Below are 25,875 nucleotides of genomic sequence, written 5' to 3' on the forward strand. Positions count from 1 at the left end.
AATTCAGATCCAAAACTAGCGTACGCAGCGTGCGCACCCAAAACTCTTTTTAAGAACTCTACCAGAGATCAACCCCGCGACCGAAAATAAATAAAACCAGGAACAAAAAAGGGGGAAAAAAAAAGGGGGGGAAAAAAAAGTTCCTGCAAAGATGATGAAAACGGAAACGAGAGGAGTTGGAATTGGAGGAGGAGGAGGAGGTGATAAAGGGAGGAGCTTAGCGTTCGATCCCAATCTCCCGAGATGGGTTTGCCAAAATTGTCGCCACGCTCTGTGCGTCGTCGGCGTCGAATCCTACGCCGACAAGTTCTTCAACGACCCTTCTCGATCCGGTTAGGGTTTCTCCCCGACGATATGCGATCGCTTTAATCGATCTATCTCATATAATTGATGTAGTGTGATAAATTCGTTGAATTTGGTTGCATTACTCTTCAATTCCGTATTTTATTTAGTTGATTGTGTTCGAATTATGCAAATCATGCTTTTTGTGTATTCTGTAGAGCAAATTTGGGTGTTTTTTAGTAGGAATTTTACCACTCTGATATCCGATTCACTGGTAAAACATAGCAACTTACCTGAATTATTGTGCATTTTTAGATTTTTAGATATAGGATACCTGGACTTTGAAACTTTTGATTTTATCATCTTAAAATTTAGAAATTATGAGCTAGTTACCTGAATTCAAAAAGCCTCTGCCTTGAAGTAGAGGACACGCCGACACTGTTCCCTCGCGATCTTAATGTTGATTATTTCATAGAGCTTCAGCAATTATGTTAACTTCTGCATGCAGGAATGCAAGCCTCTGCGTTCCAGGGCAGTGTGTTAGGATCTTCCCGGATAGAAAATTCATTCGTCGTGTTATCGAGGAACAAGGCCCTGATCCACGGCATCCCTCCTCGCCCACGAAGCGGGGCCCAACAACACGAGGCTGGCCAAACTACGAAAGCCATGGAAGAGTCCTATGTTGTGTTGCCGCCGCCTGCTGCCTCTATGTACAAGGGCGAGTCCCCGTCTGAAGGAGTCGGGGTCCAATCACAAGCTTCTAGTTCGAACCAGACTAGCACTTTGCCAGCAAATAACACTGGTTTCCACTTTAGTGTGACCGTCTTGAAGCGCGCATTTGAGATCGCTAGTTCTCAAACTCAGGTGAGGTCAGTTTCTTAGTTGTCATATATCTTCATGATAAACATGTACAAAGACCCCCTCCACTACTAGCTGCTTTGTAATTGTCCCTTTATTTATTTCCGTTATCACCTTCTCGATCTTTTATCATTTTTTTTGGGCCTTATTTTGTAAGTTGAATAGGGGAGTCTGTTGAAAGTGTTGAAGGTTGAGGATGTGTCAATTAAGAAGGATTAATTTGAGAGATCTATTTCAATATGATATATAGTGCAGGGGGTCTTTATGCGCATTTCCTTTTTTTGTTAACAAAACAATTCAAATTTTCTCTCTTTCCTACACATTTTCTGTGTATCTGTATCTGCTTCAGTTTATAGCTTGAATGTTATCCTGTAAAATGGCAAAAAGACTTTGTAGGCATCTGTATTTGTGGAATGTATCCATTGTAGCACGCTTGACAAATGTGTTTTTTTTTGGGGGGGGGGGTTATCTAATAGGTTGAGCAACCTCTTTGTTTGGAATGCATGCGGGTGTTGTCAGATAAGCTTGATAAGGAGGTTGAAGATGTGAATAGAGACACAAAAGCTTATGAAACATGCCTTCAACGGTTGGAGATGGAGTCTTATAATGTTCTCAGCGACGCTGACTTTCTAAAGGAGAAAGAGAAGGTATTAATTTCCACAAAATTTATGCTTTCTATATTTTTGCAGGCTGTTATTCCACATGAAATGTGGATTTAGGTTTTTTACTGCATTAGTAACAAGATTCTCTGGGTTACATGTTAAGTAAAATATTCTTTAGTCGATCTTTTGTGTGAACTGATCCCAAAACTGATACTTTGATTTGAAAAAAGAACAAAAATGACTGAATAATTTAACTATGACAGAATGTATTGGGTCAAATCCTTTACCGAAGTATAAAGTTTTGTACCAAATTAAATTAAATCAGTCTTACATCTCTTTTATATTTTATTTTTGTTATACTTTTGACTGTTCAAGATCGAGGAAGAAGAAAGGAAACTTCAAGCTGCAATTGAAGAAACTGATAGGCAGCATTCAGAGGTTAATGCTGAGATGAAAGATCTTGAAACAAAATCCAAGCTTTTTAATGAGTTGGAGGAAAGGTTGGTACTCCTTGTAACTCATGCATGTGCCCCATTTCATCTTTCTTTTTTTCTTTTTATTGACCGCCTCAACAAAAGCAAGAAATACTGGAGTAAGGTTCTGCACATGATGCAAGTTGGTTTTACATAATCAATTTGCATTCTTTTATGCTAAGCTTTTGATTTCAAAGAAAAGAAATTGTTTTACACCTACCCTATCTTAATGCCTGTTAGTTCTACTTGATATAGAATCTAGACAATCTCACTTATCTATACCCCCTTCCCAGTTGTTTGATGAATATTTTGCTGCCAATTAGTCATGACATGGAGATATGGTGAATCTGTACAAAACTGTATAATCAGTACATTCTTAGTGGGGATGAACTAGCAGTAGCTTGTTATTCAGCACATTTGGTTCTAATTCTATTCATCAAACCTGTAACTTAAACAAGCTTTGAATTAGCATCATATGGTTCAATTGCATGTCTTAAACTAAATAATTCCTTTAGTTCTATGTTCCTGCTTCCGAAGGACAACTCTTCATGTGAACTACTGCTAGTGAGATCAAAGCCAGTTCTTAGCCCTACACTCCCACTCCCTTTATAACGCACCTACCGTGCTTCCTCTCATCATTCATTTTAGTGCTCATTTGATGTTTTCTTTTGTGTTTAGTTCCTTATTACCAATCAATAAAGGCTAGACATCACATTCTTTACATTTTGCACAATTTACCTTATAGCATGCAACTTATGGAATAACTAATGTTTCCAGTCAGTACCTGTAATCAGCTCGTTGGGTTAAAAAATCATTCACTAAAACTTTTAGTGGTCATTCTACGTTTGCATGATTTTCCACAGATGTAAGTTATGTCTTTTCTCTTGAACAAGAATTCTGAATGTATTATATCTCTTAATTAGGTATTGGCATGAATTCAACAATTTCCAATTCCAGCTAATCTCACATCAGGTAATTATATATAAACTGTCCTTGTTTCTTTCAAATTGCCCCTTGTTGTGTGGTTTGTTTTCTGTTCTCTGTGGCATGTATGTTGTTTCATTTAGCTTTTGTTTTTGTAGTGTTTAGATGCTCTTATCTTTTTACAAGCTTAGCACTCTTAACAACAGTCAATTGTTCTGTAATGTTTTCCAGTGGTAGAATGTTGTATAATGGTTTTTTGATTGGTCACTACCCTCGAGCATAGAAATTGCAGCAGGCATCTGTATCTGTGCGAAGTCTTCTTTATTGACATTGTAATTCACTTCCCGGAGAGCTTTGCACAATTTTGTACATTGTAGATGCGGATGCTAATATTTGGGAGTATTTTTCTTATGTATTAGCTTTGATGCACTGTTTTCTGTGCATTTGAGAGAAAACTCTTGGATCACTATGCAATGTATTGCACCTATCATAAGACAATTTGGTACGCCTAGAGTCTTTCAAGGGCCAAGCGTGAAGAAAGAAAAGTTCCCAGTTATCATGGCATATTACCACTGAGCAGGTTTTGCTTTCGCCTTTCGCCCCCTTTTAATTACGACCTCTTTTAATTGTTTGAAAATTATCATAGGTAGCAATCTGTACAATTCTATCAGAAGATGACCTTTTATCTGAGCCAATGTTTGCTTCTGTACTTTTACCTAGTCATTAGCTTAAGTCAGTGAAAGGAATACTCTTGTTTGTTCTCTGGGTACAATTCTTAGTGTGCTATTTCTACTGAAGTTTAAGATCATGAGATCCTTATGAATTTTTTGACAATGACCTTCATATCAACTTGACTCTTAATATATTATATGCTGATTGACTATAATCTCTGTAATGCGAACCAACTCTAACATGTGATCTTAGAGATTGGAAGGGCGAAATTCCCCTTTTTCTGCTTTCTTTTTTGACTTCACCATCTTTTGTGGAAAATTAACTGTGTTAAGTGCAGGAAGAGAGAGATGCAATTTTGGCTAAGATAGAAGTTTCGCAAGCACATCTGGAGCTTCTAAAGCGTACGAATGTGCTCGAAAATGCCTTTCATATTACACATGCTGGAGAATTCGGAACTATAAACAACTTCCGTCTTGGCCGCCTTCCTATGTCTCCGGTACAAAAATTCTATGCCAAATACTAGTCATTGACCTTGCTGTTCCGCTCTTTTAGAACTATTTTTATAGGATTGCTCATGAATTAAATTACTTTACATTTGCCTTTATGGTATTCAATCCAAACTGGTAGGAGAACCTAATAAATAGACTCCAGATATTCCAGCTAATGATACTATGCTATTTACTATCTCAAACGATCAATGAGAACTACAGAATTTATAGAGTTGACTAGTGCAGTAAATTAATAGGCTCACAAAATAATCTGTGAAGGATTGACTGGGCACTTAGTGATTCAACTAATAAAAATCTGAAATTTACCATCAGCTGTTAACCATTTTTTGGTTGATTTCTTAGTAATGTACTTCTAAAAGTTTTGCATACTTGCAAGGCTTAAATCAAACTTACAGTTGTCAAAAAACAGACCTTGTTCTTTCACTTGCCCTTTCTTCTTTTATTTATTAAGCTATTTATTTGTTTTGGTGTTGCATACTTGGCCTATCAATTTTTTATTTGTTAGGTTGAATGGGATGAGATAAATGCTGCGTGGGGCCAGGCATGCCTTCTTCTGAACACTATGGCTCAATACTTTCGGCCAAAATTCCCGTATCCTCAGACTGATAATCATTTCTCAACTGTCTTTATTTGCGTTTGGCAGTAATTATATAAGCCACTGGAACCATAATGATTCTAGTTATTCTTTTGTACCAGTGAAGATGTGTTCACTTTCACTTCATTAATAGTGCTATTGCTATAATCCCTCAAAAGTCATTCGCTGATCTGATTTCTAGTTTGTTCATCTGTACTGATAGTTTGACAGAGCCTTTCAGTTAGTGATCAAGTTTATTAGTGGAAATAATAATTGGCGTTTTAGTGTTGAGGCATTGGATAGAGTAACTAGTAATTTAAATTTGCCTTTCGTTCTTTGATCTTTTTAATTGTGCAAGCCTTCAAACACTTAACTATTATAGCATCTTTCTTGAACAAACATGTGGTAAGCTGTATTTAAGTGATAATTATCACACACTTTTTTCCACCCGGGTTGGGAATTTTGATGTTTAATCTAATACTTGTTGGTAATCTCATATGTGTGTTGAAAAAATTTGCAATCTTGCTCATTACTACATTATTGTGTTGTTATGCTTTGTATTCTGTAGATGAATGAATACTTTCGAACCTTCTAAGCTTTTCCAGCACTAAAGTTCTACATTAATTCTATTCTATATTGTGCATGCCAAAAAGCTAATATTACCTTGATATGACATTGGAATTCCTTAATTTCCATTAGATATCGAATTAAGATTCTTCCGATGGGAAGTTATCCGCGAATTATGGACACTAACAACAACACATATGAACTGTAAGCTCCCTTTGTGGCATTTCCCTCCTGTCTCCGTGGTTAACTGGTTATAAAGATACTTTGTTCTCTTTCATCAGCAGGTGCTTTTTAACTTCTATGCGAATTCCAATATTCTATAAGCTTATATTTTATTAATACGTGATCTGGTTTTCCCTTGTTTTGAAACTATAAATTATGCACCAAAAATAAGTTACCTCGCATAATTAGCTGGAAAGGGATGACTTAGATAATGTTCATTGTCTTGCACCTGAAAGTAGTAAATTGTAGAAATAAGACTCCAGAGAAGATGCTACTAATCTATTATGAGCTGGACAATAATATCTAATTTGACAGACAGCACACATGGTGTTGATGTAGTGCTGTTATAATCTGGATATTGGAGCTAAAAGGTTATTGACATTGAAGATTAGCTTTATGGATTAGATGGTGTGGTGGACATGCGCCAACACAGGTGCCACTTGGATCCTTTGCTTACCAAAGGAGATGGATCTAAGCAGTGAATATATCAGTTCACATGTAATTATGGCATTGTCGTGTGAAAAGGATGCCCAGTTAAGAGAGGATCAAAATAATGGGAACTGAAATTGATTTTCATATTAAAATATATATATGTCTTTTAATATTAGAATCCTTTTTTCCTTTGTTTTTTTGGTATTTGAAATGTTCTTATTTATTTGATTTGTTTGAGATCAATTCCCTTTTTGTTAGCTTTCTTTGTTTTTTTTAAAAAAGGAAAATCTTCTCTTTTCAGGTTTGGTCCAGTGAATTTGTTTTGGAGCACCCGCTATGACAAAGCAATGACATTATACTTAACGTGCCTGAAAGATTTTGCCGAGTTTGCGCATATAAGGGATCTAGAAAACAATATTCCACCAGATAAATGTTTCAAACTCCCTTACAGGTGAGGGCTCTTTTAAGTCGAATTTTAGGCAACTTAAATTGATTAGTTGCAGTTTGCAGACCTGTTACCCCTTCATGCGAAGTTGATTTGGTTTTGTTTATTTTACTATCCTATTAAGTGCTTGTAATTTCTTTCTGTGGATTTCACACAGTTTGACTTAGGAAATTCAATACATTGAAGTCTTGCTATTCAGCCGCGATAATTTCCTTTTTGGAGAAACAAGAGAGGAATTGAAATAAGAGAGATATTGCGAGGAAATTTAGCAGAAGCCTTAGTTCGACATTAAATTATATGAGAGTTACGGAACAAATTCTCTAATAAAGCAACTGTAATGTACACTTTTAAGACACTAATATTCATCAGAACAAAAACCCCCTTCCAAGATGAGAAACAATACTATCTTCAGGCTGTCTATCTTTTGAAAGAAAGAAGAACGGATCATGGATTTGTTGTCTTACAAAAATGCAATTATCCTATATCTATTTTTAACTTACAGTAGCAACATTTTTATTCGCATGGGCAGATTAGTTCTCTATTAAAGAGAATATACTTTGCGTTGCATTACTTATCTGTTAGATTTTTTTTTTTTTTTTTCTTAACAAATTGTTTTCTAATGACTCAAATCTCATTTTCATAGGATCGAAAACGATAAAGTGGAAAATCACACTATCACCCAAAGCTTCAATAAGCAGGAAAACTGGACGAAGGCCCTAAAGTACACACTGTGCAACTTGAAGTGGGTTATGTATTGGTTCATTGGTAACACGAATTTCCGGCCGCTATGTCCATTAGCTCCTTCTCAGGCTGATGGTCCTTCCATTGGATAGCTCTTTATGAGTAAATCTGGTTAGAATACTGAACTGATTGATGCTTTAAATAGGAAAAGAAAAAAGGAGAAAAAATGCTGACCCAAGAAGCCGATTTTAGCTGCTTTTAGACTATTTGGTTTCTCGTGTGTACATATATATATATATATATATATATATATATATATATATATATATAGGCTGGGACTACTATACTTATTTGTGATTTCTTGTGCAGTGTATTCACCTTTTCCGCTTTTTTTCCCTTTTGATACTGCTGCTGCTACCTGCAGCTGCTCTACCTGTGTTTTCTCAATCGTAATAATCATATGTAAATTGCTGCAAGAAAAGCTTGAGGTGTCTTACTTTGAATTATTTTCTGATACATATTCCTCATTAACAACGAGTATGATGGAATTGGATAATGTTCTTTCTGTTATGCACATTGTCCTGGTATCTGATTTCTAAGCGTCAGATTGGTTATTCTGATTCTTATTATGTCATTCTCGTTTGTGCAAGAGAAGATTTTCTTAGGGTCGGTAAATGTTCTATTAAATGTTCTATTATACCTCTATGATTCTATACAAAGGACAGTAAATTGTACTGTTTAAGCTCGGGTGCAACCTGAGGCGTGCAGAAATTGCGCACGGTTGATCGTGCCGCTCGCCAGGATGACTGAGAAGCACCTCAGTGTGTAATATCCCAGTGGTTAATCCGGACTTGTTGCAACCGCCAATGATGAGAATTCGCTGCCAATGATGAGAATTCGCTGAGGTCAGGATGGCAACGGGGATGATGGTCCTTCAGTGGCAGGTCAAGAGGGAATTGAGATGGTCCTTCAGTGGCAGGTCAAGAGGGAATTGAGATAAGGGAGAAAAGGGACTGGGGGGAATTGAGGGAAATAAGAGAGAGATAGAGGTGTAGAGGTAGAGATAGAGATAGAGATAGAGATAGAGGAGAATTGGGAAGAGAAATAGTAGAGAAGAAGAAGGGTTTGGAGAAGAACTTTTGGGGAAGAAAATAGACTAATTCATTTCATTCATACCTTGCAATTACATCCTGCTAACTATATATACCCCATACAACTTGTACTGAATTGAAATTAAACTATCCTATGAGGGCTTAACAGCAATTTGACACAAAATGGGAAATGTAGCCTGATGGGTTGAATCCGGTTGCTTGTGGGCCTCGGGTGGGCTTGTTTGGTCCGAAACTGCATGATAAACGGGTAAGCAGTTTGCGGGTCCGCCTACTCCGCACTATCCACAACCGGGCGGGGCTTGGGTCTGCGTTTTACGCCCGATCCAGTAATCCGACCGCCCGCCACCCGCTATCGAGTTACCTCTTCCTCCGCTCTCTTCCTCCGCCCTCCAGATCCTGCAGAAGCCTCCGCCTATCTACCTCGATCCTCCCTCTTCTCCTTCGGAGCACCCAGGATGCCCTAGTCCTCGACGGAGTTCCACCCGAGCACCTTCCCGCCGTCCCACTTGGCGCGCTTCCTCCTCTCCGACCGGCTGCCGCCCTTATTCTCCATCTTAACTAGTAAAACTGCTCCTTTTACTACTCTCCCATGCTAACTCCTACTATTACTACTATTTCTACCATTTATTCTTCAGGGTTGTTATACAGTGCTGATGAGTAGTCGAACAAACTCGTGGATATGAACTTTATTAAATGGTTAGAATGCATTTTGCTGCTGATGAATGAATAAAGAAGTTACCCATCAGTAGAATTGTTCACTCATCTGTCGGGCTATCATGCCCGTTAAAATGTGCAATGCTTGGTAAATTGGAACGTTGGTTATATCTGTGTTATAAACTAATCTGATATAATTATTTTATTTTCTATTTCACTTAAAAAAGTGGATTAGTTTTGATTATTCGCGTCTTATGCTTCATCTTATCATTTAAAGACCTGTGCTCGTCAAATCTGTTTCTATAATACACGAATGTGACAACCGCACGTGTTTATTTGGGATCTAATCTCCTAATCTAAATATTAATAAAGGTTTAGTTCGAGTTCTAAGCTAAATCTTTATTATTGTCCCCCACTTGTGCTCTTATATAGCTGCACCAATGAAAAACATGTTATTCCATTTTAGACATTTAATTACAATCTTCATCTCCCAAACATTATTAACTTTTTTGAGTATACCGATAGCATACTTTACCTAGAATAAAATACCCCCACCTAAATATATTTTAACTAATTTATTATAATATGCACAATATATAACATTATTTATGGGAACAAGGCAATCCATCTACAATATCAAATGGAGACTAATACTTCCGATTTTTTTTAAAGAAAAGCATTGTAATATTCTAACTCGAACCATGATTTGGTTCCACTTTTGTATTTATTATTATCTTTTGGTCTCATTTTCATGGACTTTTTTTTTTATTTATTTTTCGTTTTGGTCCGTCTCTCGTCGAGGCCTTGTTGCCTCACCCATATAACTTAATTCACTTACTTTCTGAATGAAGCGGGTAGCGTGTTATTTTTCTCTCAAAAAAACAAAAAACACGTCAACTCGTGAAAGAAATACTAACATCGTGATGCAGCAATCCATTTTCAATCGTAAAAAACGTGGCTTGGTGGGTCTATTCACGAGATCTGTCGATGAGCTTAAACATGATCTTGATTCCTCCGCTGCATGTTTATCTTAAATAAAATGATATTGACAACATCTTGTGTGTTATTAAGGGTTATCAAATGTAGAACGAATATGTAAAACTAAAAATTATATTTTAACTGAATCTGTACAATTTATTTGGGCAACGAAGATAAAGATTGAAAACTCAAAAAATAAATTCACGATGGTCAGATATATTTTAAGATTGGTTGTGGTATATATATATATATATATATATATATATATATATATATATATAGGTAGCAATTTTTTCGTTTCGTTTATTTTATTTAGAAATAAGCTTAGCTAGAAATGTGAATCATTTATCATTCGAATTTGGGTCTCGAATACCAACCACCAAATCTTTTTTCACTTACTCTAGAAACGGTCGGTCTTTTTGTGATATGAATTGTGGATAAGGATTATAGNAAACTCAATAGTACCAAGGGCTTGGTACTATTGATAGTATAGTAGCATAATTCTATATATATATATATATATAAAACTTGGAATAGATTAAGAGGGGTTAAGTATGGATTATAGCCTGTTCTCAAAACTTGTGGTTTTTGAAAATAAAGTTTCTAACATGATGTTTTAAAAAATAATTTTAGTTTCCTCATAAACGAAATGCTGAGAATAGATTTTCTGTAGTTTTTCAAAAGTCAAAACTTGTTTTCAGAAAGTAAAATTTTATAGTGTCAAAAGACTTGATAGTTTTTTTAAGAAAAGATAGCACGCTATCTGCTTCATTCATTGAATGTATGAACTAGGCTACAGGAGTGAGGCAACCAGTGCCTCAAGAAAAGAAACAACAATTAAAAAAAAAAAAAGAACAAAAAGGCTTGATAGTTAATACTCATGTTCGAGTTTGAAGTTTAATTACCTCACATCTCCAGCTACATTTATTTCTAAAATAAAAGATAAATGAAACACGCGACTGGTGCCATACTATTTTTCTCTCTCTCTTAAAAAAAAAAAACTCATTTTGTGTCATTTGCCAAAAACTCAATTCATTTTCAAAAATCAAGAGAATGTTTTTTAGTTTTCTATATTCGAATTATTATTCACATGTTCCGAAAATCAAACATGTTTTGATCATTTTTTTTTTTAAGCATAGATCATATATGTTCCTCGCAATCTCAAAAAGAGCTTTATAAACACAACTTAGGCCTTCATCCGGAAATCCAAAGGGATCATTAGATTTAGGGGCTTGTTTGATTCACCTGAGACTGTAGAATCGAAATAAAATTTATTAATTTTGATAGTTGTTGTTGTTGTTGTTTTTTTTTTCTTTTTTCTTTTTTGAAAAGAACACCATAAGGCATTTATTTTATAGAATAACTGGTCGGAAACTCCTCAAACTCTGCGAAATAAGGCCAACTAAAAGCTACCTGGAAAACAAAACCCTATTTGGCTAGTTGGTCAACACATTATGAAAATAAACTATATCTAAAAGACCACCCTGTAAGAATATTATTATTAGATTCCAAAAGGCGTCGAAGCAAAGCAATTCGCTCTGCTACTTGCAGTGAAATTGGGATATGCCGGTCCTCCTAATACAAGCAGGAACGAATGATAGTTGTCGAATCTATGTAAATTTGAGCACTTGATATTAGACCAATTATTTAGAAGCCACTTGACTGCCTTAGTACATGCTTGTATCTCAACAGCAAGAGCACTTTCTGATTCGATGGAAGGTGCTGCGTAATAATAAACGACCACATCCCCTTGGCTTCAACGACTAACTTATTGTTTATTTTACATAAATTTAATTCTGATTTTCATTATAGCCCAATCCGATTTTGCATTCTGGAGTAGCCACCCATTCTAGAATAAACCATTCAAAACTTTGTTTCACGAACAACTCCCCTTCTTCTCCCTTCACCACTCTCCTTTTTCTTAACCAAAACTTTCTCAAAATCTCAAAATTTAGATATTTATTTTGATTTTTATCATAATAATCAATCAAGTAAAAAATTTTTTAAGTAATTCATCATTTTACTTTTTATTTCAGTACAATCTAACTCTTTTTTTTTTTTTTTTTTTCAATCATGAACCAAAAACCGCGTAAACTTTTTCATTAACAATAAATTTTTGCACTATCTATGGAATTGGGTGGGTGGAGCTAGTTAAACAACGTTGTCACCAGGTTGTTGTCTTAAAGAAACTTGGGTCAACATTCCACGAACAGGACGCAACTAAAAGTACGCAGTTTTTCCAACACGTTATTAATTGATTTGATTTGATTTGAGTTGAATTGAATATTCTCTCTCTCTCTCTTTCCTTAAAAAAAACGAATTATTAATTGCGGCATCAATAAATCGCACGGACCCACATGTAATTCCCTCTCTTTTGCATCAAATTGAATCCTACATTTTGCCACTGTTTCAAATAGGATACAATATTAGGATGAAAAACTCCAACAAAATGTTTATAAAAGTTACATCTTTATATATATAAGATATTTAAACTTATGTAAACTTATGAAACTTGGTTGTTTACAGAAAAACTTTATTTAACTTATATGATCATAGTTTATTGAATAACGTAACCATTGTTATGGGCCAACTCATTTCATGAAATTTTACAGAGTAGAGTAGTTAAACGTAGGATCCAAATTAAAGCAAATATTTGTATAAGTGATAATTAATTGAAACAAGAAGCAAAGCGCAAACCGGAGATTTTACTATTTAGCTCTAATTTTCTTTTGATAAAAAAGTACAAAACTCTCCTATGGAGCATTTTGAATTCGTTATCTAATCTATCGGAATTTTGATTTTACTGTCGATTCTTTTAATTTGTTTAATTTGAGTCGGCCAACGTTATTTTGACTTTAAATTTTGAGTGCGACATTTATTTTTATAAATTTAGATGGCATACTTAATATAATTCTCATAACTATAAATTTATTAAAATAAATAATTAGCTTAAATTTTAATATCGTTTACTAAATGAAATCAAACAAATTAAAAAATTGAATAGCTAAATTAAATTTTTGATAATTTATGTACTTTTTTTTTTTTCGGTCTTTCCTAAAACACCGTAGACTGCACGATCTCCCAACCGTCAGATCACCATCCAACGGTCACCCGCAAGGTCAGTGCCCTGTTGCTTTCGCCCTGGATTATCCCCGCTTTTCTTTTCCTGATAAAGACGCGTAAAACCCCCGCGTAGATCCTATGCCGCGCCAGTCGAAGGAAAATTTGTACTTCAACCAATAGATGTTCGCCACGTGTCCGCCTTCGCAGGCTTCTCGTGGGCGACGCGCTTGGTTTGGACCGTGGAAAAATTACGCTAAAAAAGTATTCTGTATGTTCTCATACGTAATAGATTTTTTTTTTTTTTTTTTTTACATTTGGCCCTTTCAATAAATTTATTTTTATAAATAAATTTATCAAATTTATAATTATAATTTTGGTCTTATTTTTGCAACACAGGTGTCACGTAGGGGTGGTAATCCAGCTCGCTGTTCGCTAGCCAGTTCGTGTTCGGATCGAAATGAGCTCGAGATCGAATCGCTCGTTTAGTAAATAAGTCGAACATGAGCTGAATTTTTCAACTCGTTTAATAAATGAGCCGAACACGAGCTGGGGTCAGCTCATTCGTGTTCGGCTCGATAACAGCTCAAATACATATATTTAATTTAATATAATTTATTTATTTATAATTTTTAATATAAATAAATAATATATATATATATAATATTATTATTATTTAATTTTTAGCAAAATAAAATATATAAATGCAAGCTTAATTATAAAAAGACTCGTTTATATGTAAAGTTCAACTATTAGATTAAAATCTAATGAATAAGATTTTATAAATTTTTATTATATATATATATATATATATATATATATATATATATATAATATATATATATATATATATATATATATATATATTTAATTTTTTTAATTTATTGTTTGTTGGCCGCTCGTGAGCCAGCTCGTGTTCGGCTCGTTAATAACGAGCCGAACATGAGCCGAATTTTTCGGTCCGATACTTAACGAGCCAGCTCGTGTTCGGCTCGTTTATTCCCAGTTCGCCTGTGTTCGGCTTGTTTCACCCTTAGTGCCACGTAGACGCCACACGAGCATGAGTGAAGGGGTGGAATAAGTTGAATATGGTATTTCATTCACCGTGTCTAAACACGAAAAAAATATAAGAATAAAAAAGATGGAATATAAGTATGAATACGGTGAATCATTCACCGTTTTTTAACACGGTGAATGATTCACCATGTTCAACTTAATGTCTCTCCTTCGTCGGCTTATGTGACGCTAATGTGACACCTACGTGACGGGGATAGGATCAAAATTATAATTATAAATTTTATAAATTATTTATGAAAAAAAAAATTAACAGGCCAAATACAAAAAAAACTCTACGTAATATCGCGTTTCGCATATCTTGATGGGCCGATTAGAATATATTTTTTTTATGACCCCATCAAAAAATACAAAATATATCTCCACATTTTTTTATTCTGATTTTATTTTATTTTATTTAATAGCGGTAGAGGAATCTCGATACAACCAAAATAAGTCAAGCCGAAGATGACGACTCCTCTCAATTGCGTTTAGAAACCGAGAAAGCGAGCGCAAGACATGTAATAAAAAAAAAAAAAGGGAAAAAGGAAAAAAAAAAGAAAAAGAAAAAAGGAGTCCAATTTCTCCGCCACCCGCTTTGACAACCATGCAGCGTTTCGAATCTCTCCCTCTCAGAGGCGAAAAACGCACCGAGCCCCCTCAACTATAGAACACGGTAAAACAGCCACCACTCATTTGTTTTCATTCTTTTTTTTTTTTAAGAGATAGGTAGCACGCTACCGCTTCGTTTATTTCATTTAGAAATAAACTTAGCTGAAAATATGAATCAACTAGTATTCGAACTTGGGACCTCAGATACCAACCACCAAACCCTTTGCCACTTGCTCTAGGGCCGGTCAGTCTCATTTGTTTTCATTCTTAGTAATAATTGTTTTTTTTTTATTTTTTTTTGAGAGATAGGTAGCACGCTACCCGCTTCGTTTATTTCATTTAGAAATAAACTTAGCTGAAAATGTGAATCAACTAGGATTCGAACTCGGGTCTCGAATATCAACCACCAAATTCTTTGCCATTTACTCTAGGGACGGTTGGTTCTCAGTAATAATTGTTGCCTGTAAAATCTCCCGAACTCGGTGATATTGCATAGGTACTCGTATAAATTTTAAAACATCTTATATATTTCTGCAAAGTTTGTTAGAACGTTTTAAAAATACCTGTGCACTAGTCAAAATTTATGGTTTTCAAGTACAAAGACTATTTGGTGCCCATCGTAATCAGCAATGACCATCAATTGATATTTAATATAAAAATATTTAAATGATCATTTTTTACTGGTTTAAATTTTTAGAGTACAACGATTGTTTCGTATTGTTTAATATAGTATAGCGATAAAAAATATTAAATATAAAAATATTTAAATATATCATTTCTTATTAGCTTAACTTTTAGAGTGGAGCGGTCGTATTATTTAATATAGTATCAAAGCAGAAGATTCTGAATTCGATTCACGTCATGTTCCTAACATTATTGATTTTTTTCTATTTAATTCAAGTCCATATTATGGACCTATAAAAAGCCTCGAGTACAAACTCTCGAGAGAGTGTTAATATAAAAATATTTAAACATCGTTCTCTAATAGCTTAAACGAAAATATAGCATAGATACTTATATAAATTTTAAAATATTATATATATATTTCTGTAGAGCTTATTAGAATGTTATAAAGATACCTATAGATTAGTCAAAATTTATCGTTTTCCAGTATAAGGACTATTTTGTCCCCAGCATAATCTGCAGTGACCATAAATTGGTATTAAATATAAATATATTTAAACACACCGTTCTCTACCAGGTTAAATTTTTCGAGTATAGCGGTTGTTTCGTATTATTAAACGTGATATAAATATGAGAGAGTATTAAATATAAATATATTTAAACACATCATTCTCTACTAGCTTAAGATTTTAGAGTGCAATGGTTGTTTCGTATTATTTAACATGGTATTAGAGTTATTTAATATGGTATTAGAGTAGAAGATTCTAAGTTTAAGTCACGCCAGATTTCCAGCATCATTAATTTCCTACTATTTTTCAAATCTACGTCATTGACCTATAAAAAATCTCGAGCACAGACTTAAGGGAGAATGTTAAATATAAAAATATTTAAACACCGTATTCTAATATATAGCTTACGCTTTTAGAGTAGAACGGTTGTTTAACAATTGATGTAATGAAATCAAACTTTATTATTTTTTATTTGTAAATTAAGACTATTTGATCTTAAAAAATATTTTTTATATAATATTTTAAATTTTAGAGAGATAAATATATAATATTCTATCTGTACACTGATACTAGTAGAAGTGTGCATGCAATGAACGCTTTTATATAAAAAACTGTTGAATTGAGACCTCTTGTCTACTAATAAAAATTTGTTGAATTGAGATCTCGTCTACTAATAAAAATTTGTCAATTTTAGTAGTTTGATTAGTTATTAATGATTAATTAATCTAATTTTATTTACTAAAATATAATTAAAATTATCCAATTTGATAAAAGAAGTTGATGGGTCTCAACCAAAGAGCCAAAAAGTTAGGAATATTTTTATTAATAAAATTAAAAAAATTATAATTGTAAATATAGTTTTTTTAAAAAATTATTTACAAAACCTAGTCTTATGCGTTTTAAATGCACTATACCGTTTACTGTTTAATATTATATAGTTTTTGAAGTTCAAATATAAAAAATATATAAATATAAATTAGTAAAAGCAGTAAATTATTCACCATATATTTTAAAGCTAATTTTAGAAGTAAAAATCTAGAACGTCTATTTTGTAATTAAAAAACTTTGGAGGATTACTCTGCCAAAAACACCGAGGAGCCGATTTCAGAATGTGCTATAGTTGAGGGATCGTCATGCATTTTTTTCAACCTTTCCTCATCTCCACACACACGCCACCGTGCGATATGCTTCTCCCTCTGCTTTATATTTCGTTCCCATCTTAAACGTATATATAAAATAATAATAATACAGTAGCGATCGAGAGAGCGAGGGTTATATATATTTACATTATTATTATAATATAATAATAATAAGAGCGTAGTAGAGTAGTGGGAGGAGGAGGAGGAGGAGGAGGAGGAAGAAGCGGCGGAGGAGATGAAGTACTTGGTGGAGGTGGAGAAGGGGAGGGAGGGGGTCGATGGTGGGCCCTCGGTGGGGCCCGTTTACCGGAGCGTCTTCGCTGAGGACGGTTTCCCGCCGCCGATCCCCGGCCTCGATAGTTGCTGGGATGTTTTCCGGTAATTTTACGCCATTGATCGTTTAATCTACTGGAGTTTGTGGCAATCTCTTACTTTTCGAGTTACTTTTTTGGCGATCTATTCGCGTTGGATCATTAGTCATTGTGTTTAAGTTGATTTGAGGTGATTTGTGGCGATTTTTGTTTGATTTTGGCTTGTTTTATTTTTTTAGATCAATTGTTGAAGTTGCCATCTTTTTAGTTTGAATCAAATTAAATTAGTTTTTTTTTCGATTTTTTTTTTCAACATCTGTGATCTAGTATGGCGGTGGAGAAGTATCCGAATAATAGGATGCTCGGTCAGCGTGAGATTGTTGATGGAAAGGTATGAACTTTATGATCCGTGGTTAATTACATTTTCTATAAGTTTATATTTTGTTTACACTGCTTATTTATTTTTATTTATTTTTGTTTTTTGTTTTTGAGTTCAAATTTGTGTTGTTTTGATGTGTACTTAATCAGGCTGGTAAATATGTTTGGAAGAGTTACAAAGAAGTGCATGAAATTGTTATGAAAGTTGGGGCTTCGATTCGGAGCTGCGGAGTTGAGCAGGTAATTAACTAATTAGCATGTGAGATTATACTGGAAAATGTGGAGCTGTGGATATTTATATTGTTTGTGATTTTCTGTACTATCCACTTAAGTCGTTATGTGCTCTTTATTGAATAGGTTATGGGTTTTGAGGGGGTATTGTGTACTTGTTTTTGCAAAGCTAGTTCATTTATCCTGTATAAATTTTAGTGTCCATGAATGTTGTACCAATCACAAATTTATTTTGTCCAACCGACTTAGTTTGGAGATCGTTGAACGACTAAATCCGATGTTTCTTTAATAGGAAATGCAATTTTTGTTGAACGACTAAAATTGTAGTCAACAAGTTACCAGTTCTACCAAAGCAGCATACCTCACCTGCGTATAAATGACGAAATCGGCCTCGCATATCCTCTTTTATTTGTTCGTTTACTCGTAGAAATAGTGGCTAAATAGTTTAGAAAAGAAGAACACAAGTTTTATGCATGGTAGCTGGTTAATAGTGGTTCATGCTGGCTAAGTTTTGCAAATCAAAGGGATTGTCATTGAATCCTTTTTTCTTTTGGCAACTATGCTTACTCTGTACTCAAGATTGAGCTTCGTTTGTTCCAATAAACACTGCAGTTATTAGAATCAAAAGCTCCCACTTTTGGACAATTGGCTGTAATTTTAAGTCTAGTCGCTTGCATTTTCTTCACTTGTGTGGATACTTTATCTTTCCTGCTCCCTATTGTTTGCTAAAATCATGATTGTTCCACTGCTGAGCTTTCATTAGTTTGTAGGCATAGTTGGGCTCTTAAATAGCAAATTAGATAAACTTTTTTGGCACTCATTGTTGAGCTTCTGATTGGTCCTTGGCAGGGTCGTCGTTGTGGTATCTATGGTGCCAATTGTCCTGAGTGGATGATCAGTATGCAGGTATAATCCATTCAAATATCTCTTTTTTTTTTTTTTTTTTGGAACTACTTTTATTCACAATGCTCTTTTCGGTCATTTTCTTCTTTTAGCAAAGTCAACTTGTGACAAGTCTTGTTATTTCTCATTCTTTATCCATATATTCTGCAGGCCTGTAATGCTCATGGGATTTATTGCGTTCCCTTATATGATACTCTTGGTAGGTGTCTTGCTTTTAATTGTGTGAAATCATTTTGGTTTATTATGGCTCTTTTGACAGTTTTCTCTTATGTGCACAACAAGATTGCTTAACTAGCACTAATCATAATATTCTTAGAACGTAACTCAATTTTCTTCTGAATTGAGACTACGAACTGTAACAATTTTGTCTTGGTTCTAGGTGCTGGTGCAGTAGAATTCATTTTATGTCATGCAGAAATTCAGATTGCTTTCGTGGAGGAAAAAAAGATTGGAGAGGTACATATCCTTGAGTTGTTTTAAAGATGTTGAGTGGAGGGTTATGACGGTGGTGTTGTTGTTCTCTTATTTTTAAGATGATGTTGTGTACTGTTATGGTAAAGGCTTGACAAGTGTGCCTAGTGGCTAAGGCAGCAGCCTATGCAATATTTTGCATTTTTTTCTTTTGGTTATAGAAGGGTGATAAAGTTGTCGTATATCTTGTCCCATCCTGGCCCTACATTACTAAGAGCCTGTTTGTCAGAAGCTGTTGTTATATATTTGTGTTGGCATTTTCTTTTTCTAGATGAAGCAAGTAATACCAGATCCTTCTATTTTACAGATGCTGAAGACCTTCCCCAATTCAACCAAATTCTTGAAAAGTAAGTTGCCTGTGGCTCATCTAGATCCACCATTTAATGTAATATGTTCCTCAATGTGATCAATATCATTGTTTTTTGTGCAGCAATTGTGAGCTTTGGCAAGGTAAACACGGAACAAAGAGAAGTGGCGGAGAAACACGGTTTGGCATTCTATTCTTGGGATGATTTTTTGCAGCTGGTAAGACTTAAATTTGAGGTCTCGTCAATGTGAAATGATTTTTCATGTCTCAAGTATACCTTCTTGTGGTGTCGGTAGATTAAAAAGGCAAATAAGTATTTGCATTGTCCTGTGTAAGAAATCTGCCAATTTTCATTTAACAGATACCATTTACTTGCATCAAAATTATTTGACATAAGGAAATAACCTGCTTATAAGACGATACTTCTGCTCTTTGTACAGTTTGCTATGCTATCCAAAATTTTAGTCCATGTTTAATCCTTTACTGGAATTCTTCTATTTTGCTGGTAATGACATGTATTGTAATCTTAAGAAGTTTGATGGTTTCGTACTTGTAGGGAGGTAGTCAACAGTTTGATCTTCCAGTGAAGGAAAAGGCAGATATATGTACTATAATGTATACTAGTGGAACAACTGGTGATCCCAAGGGGGTAATGATCTCCAATAGAAGCATTCTCTCTCTTATTGCTGGTGTGAATCGACTGCTTCATTGTGTGAATGAACAGGTGAGTTATGTTTATACCTTGTCCTTTTACAGATGTTAATCCTAATTGTTGTCTAACTTGCTTTTGTCCTTTTTGATTTTTGTGCAGTTGCATGAATATGATGTTTATATGTCTTATCTTCCCCTTGCGCATATCTTTGACCGGGTGATTGAAGAGTTGTTCATTTTTAATGGTGCCTCGATTGGATTTTGGCGTGGGGTAAGCTTCAACCCAAATGTACTGTTTTCTTGCTGTATAGACATAGGACCCTTGATTAGTTAAAAATTTTGTCTTCAGGATGTTAAATTGTTAGTTGAGGACATTGGGGAGCTGAAACCAACGATATTCTGTGCTGTTCCACGTGTGCTGGAACGGATTTATACAGGTATAAAGTATGAATTTAATTATACCAAACCATCATAAAGCGAGATAAATAAGTTTTGACGCATACTATTCCTAAATGTGCAAACTTGCATTATGTGGATATTTTTGCCTTTATCATGCATCTTCATGGTATTCCTCTTGATCTCCCAACTCCGTTTCCTTTTCTTTGTTTGTCTAAATTTCATTCACTTACACAGTTTACAAGTCTCATGAGGCCGTTTCCTAGTATAATATAAGGCAGAGCTTTATAGGGCAGATTTCGGATGCCTTGACTGATATATATGTTGGCATTTTTGGGGGTGATTAGTGAGGTGCTAGAGATACCTGTTATGACTACCATACTTAGTCTGTCCATTCTAGTTACTTAATTCTTCTAGTCTGGTTGATAAGCTATATGTGATGTATATACATAGACATCTTGATATGTCTGCTCTGTCTACTGAGTGTAAAATTGGTTTTTATTTCTATGCCCATTCTCTGGCACCAAATAACATTTTAACTCAAGAACTACTAGCACTTGACATCTTTTGGTTGGCTGCTACTTTTCAGGATTGCAAGATAAGATATCTTCTGGGGGCTTACTGAAGCATACATTGTTTAATGTTGCTTACAAATAGTAAGTTTTGTACATACTTTAGTCTACCATTGCGAATTTCCGTTTTGGCAGACGCATATATCTTTTGTATCCTTGTTATTTTATTTCTTCCTTCCCTCGTTACATAGTGCTGTGAAGTTATGCAGATGTGTATAAGTTGTGAAGGGGGATTCCATGTTTTTCAGAATTACAACTTATTATTCTGGATAATTTGTTTCCTTCTGGAAAGTTAAGCTATTTTCAGTGATGGCTTATTGATGATCAATATTCTTTGCGATTCTACAGCAAGCAATTTAACATGTTGAGAGGGAGTAAGCACGAGGATGCTGGTTTTATTGTTGATAAAGTAGTTTTTAATAAGGTAATTGTAAAGTGCAGCTGTTCTTTGTCCAGATATTTTATCTTCTTATTGGTTGTCCTCCTAGTATTTTTTTTTTTTTACTTTCTCACATGTTTTATTTCCACATAAAGGTAAAAGAAGGACTAGGTGGGAATGTTCGTCTAATCTTATCTGGAGCTGCCCCTCTAGCTACACATGTTGAAGAATTTCTACGTGTGGTGTCATGTGCCCATGTTCTACAAGGCTACGGTATGCATTGCTGCATAGCTGCGTCGTTTGCTTTATACTGAATAAACTGAAAAGTTCTGTTTGAGTGCACCGTATGTATTGGATTTTACTCCGTGTTTGCTCTCGTCTTGTAAATATTGATTTGACTTTCTTGATTCATATAAAAAATTGATTAATTGATTCCAATCTCTTTTTATCTTTTTAGGTCTTACGGAGACCTGTGCTGGGACCTTTGTGTCATTGCCAAATGAAATGTCCATGTTAGGAACTGTGGGCCCACCAGTACCAAATGTTGATGTACGCCTGGAGTCTGTTCCTGAAATGGGGTATGATGCTCTTTCAGAATCATTCCCTCGTGGTGAAATCTGCATCAGAGGGGATACCTTGTTCTCGGGATACTATAAGCGTGAAGATCTCACAAAGGAGGTTCTGACTGGGGGGTGGTTCCACACTGGTATGCCTATTTCACTATACAACCTTTTATATGATATTCTGTGGTAGAAAAGGGTGAAGAAATTCATTGAAGCCAACAACCTTTTATTGTTGTAACTCTGTACCTAGGTTGCATCTCTTGTTTTTCATGAATGTTGCTGCTTCTCAGATCGAGTATCTAATGCGTCTCTGTTGATCTTTGTTGCTAGGTGACGTTGGAGAGTGGCAGCCAGATGGAAGTATGAAAATCATTGACCGGAAGAAAAACATTTTTAAACTTTCACAAGGAGAATATGTTGCAGTTGAAAATTTGGAGAACATTTATGGTCTAGTACCTGCTATAGACTCGGTATATCTTGTGAACCAAGAAATTCTTTTATATTGTCATTCAAAAGTCATCTTCCATTCTGGTTACTCTAATGTCATCCATGAGTTTCTTTTCCCATTGGTTTGATTGCCTGACATTATTGTTTTCTGAACATCTTTCACTTAGAAGATGATACATAGTTTACCTACTGCTGCCGTAATTTACAACAGACCCTACAATGTGACCTTTTTGGTGTCCTATCTTTGCTGTGTTGAACAGTATGTGCTTCTGTACATATTGCTTGTCGGTGATTAGAGAGGCATTTGTTAAATTTAATATGAAAAGTATTTAAGCTTGCACGAAGAATCTTTGATGAAAGAAAAATAAAATTGTGAGACCTTAGATAATCCTATATATAAAATATGATAGGGCTAAAACTCTTAACCCAGCTATAGCATTTTGAGTGGTGGCTAGGTCCAAGAAGTTAAAAGAGTTAAGCGTGTCAAGTCTAGAATAGTCCTAGGATGGGTGACCCTCTGGGAAGCGGGGCGTCACAGAAATCATACTAGTAAATATATAACAGTGCGTGATAAGCACGAGAGGACATGTAAGCTGAGCTACTGTAAGGTGAACTTGATATTAACTAGTACAGAATGGGTATTATAGAGATTTAAAGTTATGGAACTCACAGATTTTAAGTTGAATATTAGTTTGGTATGGTTAGTTGTTTGGCTCAACCATAATATCTGCCGGCCAAGCCGAATGTTCTCGCATATTTTTGAGGTACTTGGATGTGAATTTATGACTATAATGTTCACCTCATACTTAAAATCTTGTGCACGAGTTGTCTGTTAGCTCTTTTGTAATTTCTACTGAGTTATCATATCCTGCAAGAATTACCAGCTTCCTTTATCCTTAATTAACATCGTAAAGTTTGTTTGACCAAATTTTTTCCTCATATTGCCTCAGATTTGGATCTATGGAAATAGTTTTGAGTCCTTCCTTGTTGCTGTAATTAATCCCAATAAGCAAGCTCTCGAGTGCTGGGCTGAAGCAAATGGAGTAAGTGGGGACTTTGCCGCACTATGTGAGAATCCTAAAGCAAAAGAATTCATTTTGGGAGAACTTTCGAAGATCGGTAAAGAAAAGAAGGTAGGTTTTGACAATTCCCAGTTCACTCTTTCTATCATTATCGTTAATTTTTAACCCTTCAGCAGAACTTCATATTAAAATTCTTAGATATGTTTATGTCACTTTTCATGCTTTTGACAGCTTAAAGGATTTGAGTTCATAAAAGCTATTCACCTTGAACCTGTACCATTTGACATGGATCGCGACCTGCTTACTCCAACATACAAAAAGAAGCGTCCGCAGCTGCTCAAGTATTACCAGGTACCACCGCATCACGGATATCCAGCGAACTTGGAAAAACATATTTTGCACATCATATGAAAAGTTCGATCTGATATTCTGCAAAACGTATTCCCTTTTTCAAGTTCTCCGATTACACCCATTTGATCCTCGACTAACTATATACTGTTTAATTCACAGAATGTCATCGATAACCTATACAAAAGCGCCAAATGAGGTATCAGGGCAAGAATTCCTTCGATTCGAAAGAAGCTTCCAGCACTTGCTGCCAAGGACTCTCTGTCACTGCATCTTACATTCGGAACAATCATGAATAGCTCTAATGTAAATATCAATATACTACTGAGACGAGGTGGTGAAACTAATTTTCATTATCGTGTTCGTGCATAATATAGTACAAAGTCTTTGGCTAACAAGATCAACATCTTTATTGATACTCTGAAGGCCATAGCTGCTTCCAAAGTGTGTGAGATGATTCTACCCATTTGGTTGTTCACAATGGATTGATCAATAATTGCTGCTCTTGGATTTCTGTTCTCTCTAGTTTCTGTTTAGGGTCAGATTTTCTTATATTTTTACTTGTTTAAGGGGTGTCATAAGAACGATGTAATGCGCGCTGGAGATGAATTATAGATCTGATTTAACATTTAATTTTCTTGTATATGGTTAGGGTAATTGAATGATCTTGTCATCCTTTTCACCTGAGATTCTTACTGGAAATTTCTCAATAGTTCCCGCACCCCTCCTTTCCTAGCCTGTTTTAATCAGAAGCAAATTAAGCTTATACTGAGGATGATCTTATATTGTCCCTTTTCTCTAATAGACCTTATTAAAAAACATTTCATTTGACATGCTATTTTTAAGTAGCTATAGCCAAAAAAAAAAGAAAAAAGAATAAACCCCCAATTCTTATTCTACACAATTTCTTTCATACGTGGAGACAATATTCTCCAATTTCCCAAGCCTCGGTTGTTCAGTGCAATTCTGATATGATCTCCTTTTCCGAGGATGGTTGCTCGTTCAACCGCTGTACTCTTGATTAGATATTTCATCCCTTTCAACTTTTTGATTATATTATACCCCTTTGCGGTCAAATGTATCCAGATGAATTCGAGTTGGACTAAGTCCAAATCCAACATTTGGCGAACTCGTATTAGTAGTCTCATCGAACACGGATGTTATTTTCCAACCCATTTTAACACCTAATATAAACCAACCACCGCAATTGTATGATGTCAACATAGTCAACCGTGCTTTATAGATTGCGTAATACGCTGGAATAATAACGCAAGAGGATTACTCAACGGGTCAAAAAGAAGGTATATGCCTTTCGTATAGTTTTAATACATGTAGGAATTGATCGTTGCAAAATTGATGATTAGAGTCCATGATTTGATATTTTTATGTTGTGCACTCATGAGAACATGACACCTTGCCCCTAAGAAGCATCCGACTGAAAAAATAAAAATTCAAGGGAAACTATTTACTTACAGAAACTGTATTGGGATTTGTTGATATTGGTAAGCATGAGTTTTGAAGTAGAAGCAAGGTATATATATTAAATATCCCATTAAAGTTGTGAAGATCATGACCAGGTGCCTTTTTGGCTGCGCGGTCGAATTGCGCAAAAAGCACTTTTGAAAAAGCTCTGCAAAAAATACTTTTGAAAAAGCTCTACAAGAAGAGTTTACTCTTGAGAAAGCTCTACAAGATGTGTTTTCTCAAAAAACAGGCTCCAAAACATTACAATCTATACAACACATTATCATTTAAAAAAAAATAAAATTTATTATCGTACTTTCCGACCGCACACTATACTTATTTTTTAAAACGGATCCCAAATGAGACCTTAAAATAGTGCATATGCTTTATTTTTGCGCAATTTGCACTTAAACAAACTGCGAATTTAAGATGGTTTATATCTCAGATTTG

At 34.9% G+C, this 25,875-nt stretch overlaps 2 protein-coding genes and 1 long non-coding RNA gene across 5 annotated transcripts; all 3 read left to right on the forward strand.

Annotated features, from left to right (window-relative positions):
• On the forward strand, positions 31-7,810 carry LOC109717414 (beclin-1-like protein). Of its 3 annotated transcripts, XM_020243195.1 has the most exons (10): positions 35-332; positions 791-1,146; positions 1,617-1,787; positions 2,118-2,242; positions 3,139-3,187; positions 4,149-4,307; positions 4,826-4,911; positions 5,594-5,665; positions 6,417-6,566; positions 7,204-7,810. In XM_020243195.1, exons 1-10 carry the CDS (start codon positions 152-154, stop codon positions 7,391-7,393), a joined length of 1,539 nt encoding a protein of 512 aa, XP_020098784.1. In that variant the 5' UTR covers positions 35-151; the 3' UTR covers positions 7,394-7,810. The 3 variants fall into 3 exon arrangements, 2 of the variants coding, with proteins under 2 accessions (XP_020098785.1, XP_020098784.1); XR_002218182.1 differs by lacking the exon at positions 7,204-7,810 and having other exon boundaries at positions 31-332; positions 5,594-5,745; positions 6,417-6,540; XM_020243196.1 differs by lacking the exon at positions 6,417-6,566 and having other exon boundaries at positions 31-332.
• On the forward strand, positions 3,194-3,829 carry LOC109717416. Its single transcript, XR_002218183.1, has 2 exons — positions 3,194-3,471; positions 3,559-3,829. It is a non-coding gene; the product is annotated as an uncharacterized LOC109717416 (long non-coding RNA).
• LOC109717162 (long chain acyl-CoA synthetase 4-like) lies at positions 7,781-24,604 on the forward strand. Its single transcript, XM_020242836.1, has 22 exons — positions 7,781-7,825; positions 8,152-8,220; positions 8,529-8,828; positions 17,173-17,360; positions 17,621-17,684; positions 17,822-17,911; positions 18,752-18,808; positions 18,956-19,004; positions 19,185-19,261; positions 19,584-19,623; positions 19,707-19,801; positions 20,140-20,307; positions 20,395-20,505; positions 20,584-20,671; positions 21,220-21,286; positions 21,551-21,626; positions 21,737-21,854; positions 22,039-22,287; positions 22,475-22,614; positions 23,542-23,724; positions 23,845-23,964; positions 24,124-24,604. Exons 1-22 carry the CDS (start codon positions 7,781-7,783, stop codon positions 24,157-24,159), a joined length of 2,430 nt encoding a protein of 809 aa, XP_020098425.1. The 3' UTR covers positions 24,160-24,604.

The sequence above is a fragment of the Ananas comosus genome, linkage group 11, assembly GCF_001540865.1.
Source record: "Ananas comosus cultivar F153 linkage group 11, ASM154086v1, whole genome shotgun sequence".
In the NCBI taxonomy this organism is placed as follows: Eukaryota; Viridiplantae; Streptophyta; class Magnoliopsida; order Poales; family Bromeliaceae; genus Ananas; species Ananas comosus.